Raw genomic sequence first — 11,362 nt, 5'->3', positions numbered from 1 at the left:
AAAGGTCGGAAACTCTGAGCTCCTCCCTCTGCCAGGTCCTTAAACCTCTCTCAAGACTCAGCACCCACTCCCCTCCCCCACCCGCTTCAGGCTGTGCTTGCTAACCACAGAGCAGGACCTCTGTGTGCCAGGGCTGTCGGCTGCGAGACACAGTGTAATGGGCCAGGGCAGACTCTAGTGAGAAGCCTAGCATGTGGATAGAGTGCAGAGGTGAGGAAGGCAGGGAGTGGGGCAGACCCGGCCTAGGGGAGAGGGAGAGAGTGAGGTGGTCAGACACAGGTCTGAGAAAACCCTCTGGCGGTGTAGCACAGAGTAGAGAGGTGGTCTGCTCTCAGCTGGAGCCAAAGAATCCAGTCAAATTCCTTTGATGCTTTGGAACAAACTACTGAGCTGTTGGAAAAGTCATGACATGTTTTTCTGTGAAAAAAGCGACTTTTCCAACAACTCAAAACTTCACCTCTCCTAGCCTCACTGTTCTCTGTAAAATGAGTGTCGTACCACCTGTTTCATAGAGTCACACAGATTACATGGGATGTTTTCAGAGCACAAGGCCTGGCAGCATGGTAACTTCTCCCACTTACCACGGTGTGTGTATCCGGGTATTATCCTGGCTAGATGCCTGCGACCCTCTTTATCTGGCATCACGCCAGTGTCGGTTCTGGTTGTTTATGAAGAGCTAGCAGATCGGAGGCTTGCAGACAGGCCTGTGGCCTATTTGTCATTTCTCTAATTACAGCAATCCCGGGGTGGTTTCTAACAAAAATGAGTTGCCGTTGTTCTCATTGCAGACAGTTGCATCTATAAAAAGGTTTGCCCGTTTAATGGTGGCTCTTTTTTGGTTCAACCCTCTGCGTCTGATTTCCAGTTCTGTTGGAACCAGGCTCCGTACGCGATTGGTAAGAAAAACCTTCATCAGACACTTTCCCCCTTAGCAGGGCAGCTGAACCGTCCAATCGCATGTAAGCAACTCACGGCTTACAGCTGAACCACCACCTTCATGTACGACCAACACTCCATGTTCTTTTACTCTTCAGCTTTTTCCCTTTTTGTTCCTTTGGGACTGCTGTCTTCTACTGTCCCCTAGTTCTCAGTGCCTGCACGGAAGCATTCGGGAGCCATTAAGTATCACGTTTCCACACTCAGTTTTTATCCCGCACTTCATTTCACTCCTGGACATCGCTTTCCTCCTTCTCAAATTCTAGAGCAAGGTCTCTAGCCTCCAAATGCTGGCTGACAGGGAGGAGTACAATGCTTTCAGCTCCGGTCTGTGGGTCATCAGAAAAGCCATGACATATTTTTCTTTTTTAAGAATTATTTATTTAATTTTATTTATTCATTCATTTAATTTAATTTGAATAGAGAGAAAGACACACAAAGAGAGAGGGGGAAAGAGGAAAAGTGAGAAAGCAAGCCACCAGGTCTGGGACTTGACCCGTGGTTGGCCATGTGGGAGTGTCCAGTGCCTTAACCACCATGCCACCTGCTGGTCCCCCGTAACATGTTTTTCTATGTAAAAATGTATCATGACTTTTCCAGTGACCTAATATACATTTGGTAGCTCAAAAGCCTAGAATCAGAAACTCAGGAGTTTTGCCTGCTGCTAAGATGTCTGAACATGAGCAATGGCCTTCATGTTTGTGGTTCAAGATCCCAACTTTTGAGAGTCAGATCAGACCCAAGAATATATCTGACAATCAAACTGTTTGTTGATAGGGTAATGTAGTTTTAAGAGGAGTATAGACGGACCAATCCAAGATCCCGGGAGGACTGGTCAGACTTTGAAGACAGATTAGACGTGGCAGAAAGGAGAGAAGGCTGGAAAATGACTCCCGGGACTTGAGCCACACACTGGAGGTCACTCGAGGGATCAAGGGCAGAGACCTGGATGTAGTAGGCAGAGTCACCAGGGAAACCGGGAGTGCAGATAGGCCTTGGATGGAGGGAAGGCAGAGAGAAGGGCCAACCTGAGGACAGACCAGACACGGGCGGGTGTCACAGGCCAGCCAGGCAGCAGCAGTGTTGGAAGTCAGCATGTCATAAGAACTGGTTCAGGAAGGGGGCCCCACCTGTAGGGGTCACAATCTATGAACTCAGGGACACTGAGGGCTGGGAGGGATACAACAGAGCCATTGCCTGGATACAGAGAGGAGTGAGTGACTGCAGCGATTCCCAGGCCAGGCCTTGAAGAATGAGCACAGGAAAGGGTTTGCTGGCAGGGTGGCACCTGCTCAGGAGAAGGTGTACCAGGCTGTATAGTCTGGGCAAGAAGAGGTTAAGGTCCCACGGGACTTTGGCAAGTGGGTCACCAGAAGATCAGGTCACTGGAGTCTCAGTAGGGAAAATGGCAACGGGAAATGGATGCAGTGCACCCCTCCTGGAAGCAGCGTGACGACTAAGGTGAGGCCGCTGGAAGTGAAGGCCATCTTAGCATCAGGGAGTCATACACAGGTGAAGTGAAAAGAGGAGCAGCCAGAGGAAGGGGGGTGGGAGTTTCTGGAGAAGCGAGGCTGACCTGGAGGCAGGGACAGCCTGTCTGCAGCCACCAGTGAGCCGAGCGCCAACACCAGTGGTTACCTTGCAGTCTGTGCTTTCCCATACCTCCTGGCCTTCACCACCGACTCCATGGAGATCCGCCTGGTGGTGAACGGGAACCTGGTCCACACGGCAGTCGTGCCACAGCTGCAGCTCGTGGCCTCTAGGGTGAGTAGGACTGGGCTATGACCCCTGAGGGGCGTTGGGAGGCCATGCACTGTGAGATTTGGGGGCATGGAAGCCACCTATCGTCAGGTTAGGCTGGTGCCGACAGCACAGCTGGTCGGATGCTAGAGTGAAAAGGAAAAGTGGCATGGCCTGATCAGTTGGGGTGTCCTGTGTGACCTCCTTGGCTCAGTTCTCTCAGTCATTCAGTGCTGGTGGCAGCTGGGAGCACTCAGTCCCATAGGGAAGTCCCCCACCAGACACAGGGTCAGTTATCCTGTCTCTGTGGACATGTCTTGTTGGACTGAAGGATAGTACCAATCCAGAAAAGTAAGAATTTGCCATATCCCTTTCCTCTTCTGCTTCTATACTCAATTTGAATTTGAATCAACTAATTGATGTCTAATAACCCAGTCTAAGCAGCCCCAGGAAAGCAGGAACACAGAGGCATCGAAGGCATCTTCTACACTGGCACATATTCCAGACGGTCCGCTCGCCTGAATCAGCCCCACGGAGTCTCCCTCGGCCCCTGGGCTAGTTCCCCTGCTACATGCCCTGGGACTCTCTCCAAGCTGGCATTTGTCGATCTGCCCATGTGTCAGCCTTCCCTACCACACTGGCAGTTCTCTGAGAGCAGGGGCTGGCTGTCTTGTCTACTGACATGGCACCAGTGGTGAGCTGGTATGCACGTGTCCACCAGTACTCCAGAAAATGTGTGTGTATCCGCAGATATAGTCACACATTAATTGATAGTACATTTTGATGATATAAAAGTAGCTTACAATTTGCAAGTAAAATATATAATGCTATTTACTGTAAAATCCATTTAGCCAACTGGTTCTCACAAAATGCTTTTGTTGGCCCAGCCGCAGTACTGTGTGTGGCTAAGACACCACGCTGTATAGGCTGGGACCATATGGGAGCCCCAGGTTCAAGATCCTGGTCCACCCTAAAGACTGGGCCCAGCAGCACGAATCTCATCACAGCAGTTCTAGAAGTTGGGGCAGGAAGAACTTGAGTGTACAGCTGGCAAGACCCTGTCTGAAAGCAAGATCCAGGCATGGTGGCATGCCCCTGTGACCCCCAATGGGAGGCTGAGGCCAGAGGAGAGCAACATAAAGTGCCTGGTTGTTTTTGGTTTTTGTTTTGTTTTTGTGGCTTTTTTTGGTTATTGTTGTTTTGGGTTTTTTGGGGGGGCGGGGAGGGGGGATTGCTATAGGACATGCTTACCTGAGACAGAGAAGGAGTGGGGAAAGACACCCCCTAGAGGGGATGGCTGCACTGCAAACCCATCTCCTCTGTTCTTCTCCTAGGATTTTGGGCATCCATCCACATGTACCTGGTATGAGACTCCAGGCCTGAGACTCGAACCACACAGCTAGCTGTGTGGGATCTAGTCACCTTAACCACCACGCCATTGACTGGCCCAAGACTCCATCTTTAAAAAGAAAAAAATTTTTCATTAATTTTTTTAAAGAATTATTTTATTTAGCTTCATGTATTTATTTCATTTGACCAGAGAGGGACAGAGTGAGCAAGAGAGAGAGAAACAAAGTGGGAAAGCAAGCCACCAGTTCTGGTACTCGAACCGTGGTCAGCCATGTGGGAGTCCAACATCCTTAACTACCACTCCACCTGCCAGCCCCCAAGTTTTTATTAAATTTTTGCTGCGCTCTTGTATCCATAGCCACCCTACAGCCACCATCATTTTACAGGGGTTCTATCTCAATCCACTCATTTTTTTTTCTAGTGCCTTTACTGTCATAAGTCCATGTGATCGGCTATCAAACTACTCATTCTCACACAAATCATAGTCATTAAAATGGACCTTCTTAAAGCTTCAGCACTAGAATCAGCATATTCAGTTTAGTCTTCATTATTAACATTATCTGCATTTAAGGCTCAATAATCAATAACAAATCAAACTCTAATTGACAGTATTGTAAATCGTTTGGTGGAATAGCCCCCTCCCCACCCCCGTGACTGATTTTAAGCTTCCATTGTGATGCCATTGCAGGTGAAGTTGGAAAGGTGGGCGGTAGCTACATCATAGGTGTCTCCACCACACAGATACTGTGGAGCTTCAAAATTTCAGGAACAGGGAACCAGCCGTTAGCATAATGGCTATGTCGCTGGACTCCCACGTAGTCGACCGCGGTTCGGGTCCCGGACCCGGTGGCTTAAAACTCACGCCGGGCGTGTGTGCGTGCGTGCCCAAGATCCCGAGAGGAGAATGGAGGAGAAGGGATTGCAGCGTGACCATCCCCCCTGGGGGGTGATTTCTCGCTTTCTGTCCCTATGTCTCTCTCTGTCTTTCTGGCGAGCGCACGCGCCCTACAGTGAAAATCTCTCCAAAAAAAAAAAAAATTCAAGAACAGAGTTAGACAATTAGGAAGGTTACATTTTGGTATTTAGAAGCTTTACTTTTAATATGACTAAGTTTACATGATTTAATTTTTAGTAATGGCTGTGTTCAACAGTCAGCTTGCAAAATTTCTGAGAACAGCACCCCATCCCAGTTACCACCAACGCCAGCACATTATGGGTGTGCGTATCTGCTGAATCAGCGAGTGATCCACTTCCCCATCTGCATGAAGGCCTGACTGCATCCCTCAGGCCCTTCCCAGTTCTGACATTCCAGGTGCCAGAGCCCTGACAGGAAGTGTGTTGTATTTGTGTTTGCAGAAGGTGTGTATAATATTGACTGTTTTCCCTTAAGGATCAACAAATCAATCAAGAAAGTAAGGGAAACTGAACACTCAGGAGAGTCTGACTAGCAAGCCGCCTTCCCCAGGCACCCAGGGATATGGCCCTGAGCCTGGGGACAGTCACTAGAGGCTTTGCAGTGATGGCAGGAGGGCCGGTGGGTATAGGCCTGGAGCACCAGGCAGCTGGCTAATGCGTTCTCTTTCTTTTTAGTCGGATATATACTTCACGGCCACCGCAGCTGTCAACGAGGTCTCATCCGGAGGCAGCTCCAAGGGGGCCAGTGCTCACAGCTCTCCTCAGACACCCCCGGGCCGAGATGCTCCAGTGCTTCCTTCTTCCCTGGGGGAAGGTGAAGTCCAATTTTGCTGTCTTATGAGTAGCTTTAATCCATTCCAAGTTCTCTAGCTGATTGTCAGATATCTGCATGTGAGTACTGCCTACTTAAAGAAAGCTATAAAAATATTCTGAATCTAAATGCACTCGTTGCAACTTTTCCCCTAGGTTTTGCCATAAGGTGCATGTGCGAGACAAAGAGAAACAGAGAGAGGGAAAGTGAGAAATAACTCCCCAACAGGATGGCCACACTGCAGCCCCTTCTCCATTCCCCTCTCGGGATTTTGGGCATGCATGCACACAAACCTGACATATTTCTCTTTTTTAGAGAGAGAGATTTTTGCTTGAGGGTGTGTGTGTTCACTAGAGAGACAGAAAAAGACAGACAAAACACAAGAAATCATCCTCTGAGGGGATGGCCACACCACAGTCCCTTCTCCTCCATTCTCCTCTTGGGATTTTGGGCACACGCACACGTGCCCAGCATGAGTTTTAAGTCACGAGGTACAGAACTCGAACGATGGTCGACTATGTGGCAGTCCAGTGATGTAACCATTACTCTGCTGGTCCCCGCCTGGCGTATTTTTCAAGCCACCAGATCCAGGATTCAAACTACAGTTGACCATGTGGGAGTTCAGTGCCTTAACTACCATGCCACCTGCTGGCCCCATTGGTTGCTTTCTTAAGAAATTTCATGATTATGGGGACCAGCAGGTGGCATGGCGGTTAAGGCTTGGGTAGAGGCCCGTCCAACCCCCCACATCGCCAACCATGGTTCAAGTCCTAGACCTGGTGGCTTGCTTTCTCACTTTCTCTCTCTCTCTCTCTCTCTCTCTCTCTCTCTCTCTCTCTGGTCAATTTTTTATACAAATTAAATAAATAATAGAAAAAAAAGAAATTTCATGATTAAAAAAAGGAGAGAGAGAGAAGGGAGTTAAGGGGTAGAGAGTTTCCAACTTACCACAGCCAGTTATTTTGCCTTTAGGGATGTTAAAGATAGTGGGTTTTTATAGTTTTTAAAGCCCATGTCACCCAGCACACTCGGTCTCTCACTCTGGCTGACTTTGCCAAGGAACCCCAGAGGCCTTTGCTGTGGTTATTGCGTCGCTCTGAACACAGCACTTCCTAACTTCCTACCACATCAGTTGCCTTTATCACTCACTTGATGTTAAGATAAAGCACACTCCCCAGGCAGGGCAGCTTTTTGCTTTTCATGTGTAGTCCTTCCTGTGCAAGCAGACCCAGTAGTGAGTGAAATCAAGCCCTGAGAAAATGCCAAGCCACCAGGGTCCATCGCTTTATGACATGGGAGATAGGCATGTGACATGCGATCTTTCTCCACACTGTCTATATCAAGGAATAAGAAATTATTCTCTTGTAAATAATATGAACTTGTCTTCAGGTTCTGATGTCCTTTTCTGAATCATATTTCAGGTGAAATTCAGTCAAAAAATCTGTACAAGATTCCACTTAGAAACCTTGTCGGCCGAAGCATCGAGCGACCTCTGAAATCACCCTTGGTCTCCAAGGCCATCACCCCACCCACGTCCATCAGCCTGGGCATCGCCGCCATACCTGTCACCCACTCCTTGTCCCTATCTCGCATGGAGATTAAAGAAATAGCAAGCAGGACCCGCAGGGAACTGCTGGGTAAAGGTTCTCAATGTTTATGTTCCCAGGGTTCATAAATAGACCAGCAGGTTATATCTTTGAATATGTGTCATCCCCACAAGCAGGGAGCTAAGAAACCTTCCTTTATGAAGGGATTTGTAAATAAATATTATACTTCTACACCAAGGAATGCCATATGTCTTTCGCACCAACAGTGATCTTGGTATCTGTATTTACTGGTGTGGAAACCGCTTAGGCCATGTGAAGGGGAAGCAGGCAGTTTAGGAAATACTTTGTCTAATGCGATAGAGTTTTTTTAAACGACAAGTACCTATATAGGTATGATTTCCTAGAAAAGTGTCTTGGATTATAACCTGTAGGTCCCAGATACCGTTTTATATTTGTATATCCAAAAGTGGAAATGTGCCACAGTTGTAGTTCTCTGTGCTTCTCCAGCCCCTGAGCTGCAGGGCAGGTCAGTGACGATACTGCGAAAGCAAGATACTTCTCATGCCCTTTCCTCTTGGTGTACAGAGAGGAGGCCAGACCAGCAAAACAGGAAGCTACATGATAATTGGAAAAGGTTATACTGTTATAAAGCTTTGTGTTCATATTTATGGGGATGAAATTAAAAAAAAAAAAAAAAAGGAAGTGACATGTTAAACCAGTAAAAACTAGTATGAAAACTTGGCTTGGGACCCACATGACATAAAACTGCAAGGATGTTTGACCTTAGCACCTCCCTCCCATGCAACCATGTTTCCTGAACAACTGGAGAAGAGGACTCAGACTTTACAAAGTTGGTTGGTCTCTGAAGTCAGCTTCCTCTGTTTGTAAAATATGTGCCTTGCTATTTTTAACCCATTCTCCCATATAAGAAGGTCCACCTGCCAGCCACTGTTTTACGAACCACTTTGCTTCTGCAAAACAGGACTTCTGAGTTGGAGACTTCCAGGGCTAGCAGTGGTGGGATTGAAGGATCACAGTCCTATATTAGATTCTTCTGTGTCTGTATTTCTTTTTCTTTTTTCTTTTTTTCTTTAGTCTTTGCTATAGGTTCATGAGCTCACCAAAGAGAAATAGACAGAGACAGAAAGTGAGAAATCGCCCCGTGGGGGGATGGCCATGCCACAGCCCCTTTTCCTCCATTCTCCTTTTGAGATTTCCGGACCACCAGGTCTGGGATTTGAACCGTGCGGGATCCAGTCACCCTAACCTCTGCACCACCTGCTGGCCCCTGTATTTCTTTTTTAAATTTTTTTTCTTTTTTTGGAGAGGTTTTTGCTATAGGGCGCGTGCGCTCGCCAGACAGAGAGAGACAGAGAGATAGAAAGCGAGAAATCACACCCCAGGGGGATGGTCACGCCGCAATCCCTTCTCCTCCTTTCTCCTCTTAAGGTCTTGGGCACGCACACACACGCGCCTGGCATGAATTTAAGCCACTGGGTCCGGGACTCGAACCACGGTCGACTACGTGGGAGTCCAGCAACATAGCCATTACGCTAACTGCTGGTCCCTCCATATCAGCTTTCTTCCTGACTCTAGGCCAATAATGCACTAATCCCAACCAAGAAGAAAAAGCATGTCCTGTTTCCTTGGCTGCCCTGTGGTAATGACCCCTCTGCCTTGTGACTCTTCCCTGCAACCCAGGCCTCTCTGACGAAGGTGGACCCAGAACGGAAGGAGTGCCAAAGGCCAAATCAAAAGCCCGGAAGCGGTTAGAAGAAAGCCAAGGAGGCCCCAAGCCAGGCACAGTGAGATCAAGTAGCAGTGACAGGTAAAGAGGGGGAGAGGCCCTGCTCAAGGTGTCAGCCATGTGAGTCACAGCAGTACCCCGGAGGCCTTTCTGCTGACTGATGACAGCACAGGCTGGCCTCTCTGACTAGCCACGATGGGAGGTCAGCATCCAGCTCTTCTCTGAGGATCCCCTGAGAGCATAGCCTGCTGATGTGAGGGTAGCCAAATAGCAGCCTCACTAGCAATCGTTAAACTATATTAAAATATATTACAACTGTTGTTCCTTGTCATATTGACAGATTTTATTTTCCCATTTTTTGCCATGGGGCATGTGTGCATACAGGATAGAGACAGAGACAGAGAGAAAAAGTGAGAAATCACTCCCTAGTGGGGATGGCCACAATGCAATCCCTTCTCCATTTTCCTGTCATGATTTTGGGCATGCACACACACATGCCTGTCATCATTTTCAAGCTGCCGAGTTTGGGATTCAAACTATAGTTGGTTAGGTGGGAGTCCAGCGCCTTAACCACCATACCACCTGCTAGCCCAATAGATTTTTTTTAAACAATGGCCAGCAGGTGGCGTGGTGGTTTGTTAAGGTACTGGACACTCCCACATGGCCAACCACGGTTCGAGTCCCAGACCTGGTGGCTTACTTTCTCACTTTCCTTCTCTCTGTTTGTCTGTTTTCTTTGCTCAAATGAAAATGAATAAATGAATAAATAAAATTAAATAATTATTTTTAAAAATTGTGAAAGTGCAGGGAAATAGGCACTGTCCAGTACTGTTGGCATATAAGCCATACAGCCTTGCTGAGGGGCAGTTCAGTCTCTTACCAGTATTTCCTGCACCACACTGATTTATCCCATAATATCTCCTGTTGTCCTTCAGCATCAGGCTTGGTCTGGTGTGGAGTATCAATGGAAATAACCAAGCTCTATAAAAAGGTCTGAAAAGGTTTATTCATCGCCAGAGTATGAGTGACCACTGGCCTGCGAACACAATCTCTGCTAGCCATGATAAAGTGCTCCAGGAGCTTAGACACAGAAGCTCTTTCATTCAGTTCTCAGAGCAGGAGATAGAAGGGAAGCTGTCAGTCAACACATGGAGTTTTCATACTGGCCTGGCCTGAAAAGGAAGAACATCTAGACGCATGGGCTTACAGATTGTAGGTGGGTTTAGAAATTATTGGGTTAATAATTGGTTAAAAGCACAAGCCTTTGCCTCAGAAAGAGTCAGTCAGCAAAAAAGAATGTCTGGGCTTAACTTCAGCAGAAATAAGGCAGCTTGCCCTACATTCACGTGACCTGTGTCAGGGTCAGGGTGTAGGGAGCGTCTCACAGTCACTGGACCGAAGCAGTCTGCCTTAGCAAGATTCACTTCCTGTTAACTGCCACAGCCCTTGCCAACCCTCTAGGAAAACTTTAGAACAAAAGAAAGTGGTCTGTTTCAGTCCTCAGTAAGGTAAGGAGGTGGATATTCAAGCCTGCTTCACTCTCCAATACACGTTCAGTCCCCTGACACCAAGCTGGATGTTGGAGATGGAGATGACCAGCCCCACCTGTGCCTCTGGAGGTTCACAGGCCAGTGGGGAAGGCCAGCGAGGGCCCAGACAGTTACTGCAATCCAGAGTGGCAGGTGATGCTGAGGAAGTGGGGAGCCTGGGGCCAGTAGGTGACATGGAGTTTAAGGCAACTGGATCCTACCTGGCTGACCACAGTTCGAATCCTGGGTCCAGCAGCTTGAAAAATCACACTGGGCACGTGTGCATGCATGCCCAAAATCCCAAGTGGAGAGTGGAGGATAGGGATTGTCACAACCCTAGGGGGAATGATTTCTCACTTTCCCTCTCTCTTTATTTATGATTTCTGTCTCACTCAGTGAGTTCATGTACCATATAGCAAAAACTAAAAAAAAAAAGTGGGGAGTCATCCACCCACCTTAGACCTGGTCCCAGGAGCAGCATTCACTCTTGCCTTAATGCAAGGGCCTACCCTCAGGGACTTTACACTTTACACCTTCTAGTGTGAAGAAACAGACAATAAAACTATGAACCCATAACCTAACTAAATCATTTCAATAGTGACAGTACTATTAAGACATTTAAAAGAGGGTGAGTGGTGGAGTGCCAGATAGTGGTCAAATGAGAGAGGGATCAGGGAAGGCTTTTTGACGAAATGGCATTGAGCTGGGGCAACAGCCTCTCTGACAGCAGGGACCAGCCTCTGGGACCACAAGATTTCAAAAGCCCTGAAGCAGGCATAGCATGGCC

The 11,362-nt window shown here is 47.8% G+C and overlaps 1 protein-coding gene across 1 annotated transcript in view; it reads left to right on the top strand.

Moving 5' to 3' along the window:
- Nucleotides 1-11,362, top strand: part of GARNL3 (GTPase activating Rap/RanGAP domain like 3) — a 139,452-nt gene that overhangs the window by 126,593 nt on the left and 1,497 nt on the right. Inside the window, exons 24-28 of the mRNA XM_006154090.3 lie at nt 789-896; nt 2,582-2,700; nt 5,617-5,755; nt 7,174-7,389; nt 9,001-9,127. Of these exons, the coding sequence (XP_006154152.1) occupies nt 789-896; nt 2,582-2,700; nt 5,617-5,755; nt 7,174-7,389; nt 9,001-9,127 (709 nt within the window). The remainder of the gene's footprint in view (nt 1-788; nt 897-2,581; nt 2,701-5,616; nt 5,756-7,173; nt 7,390-9,000; nt 9,128-11,362) is intronic.

The sequence above is a fragment of the Tupaia chinensis genome, unplaced genomic scaffold (assembly GCF_000334495.1).
Source record: "Tupaia chinensis unplaced genomic scaffold, TupChi_1.0 Scaffold000394_1, whole genome shotgun sequence".
NCBI classification, from domain to species: Eukaryota; Metazoa; Chordata; class Mammalia; order Scandentia; family Tupaiidae; genus Tupaia; species Tupaia belangeri.
This window is presented reverse-complemented; position numbering and strand designations above follow the sequence as displayed.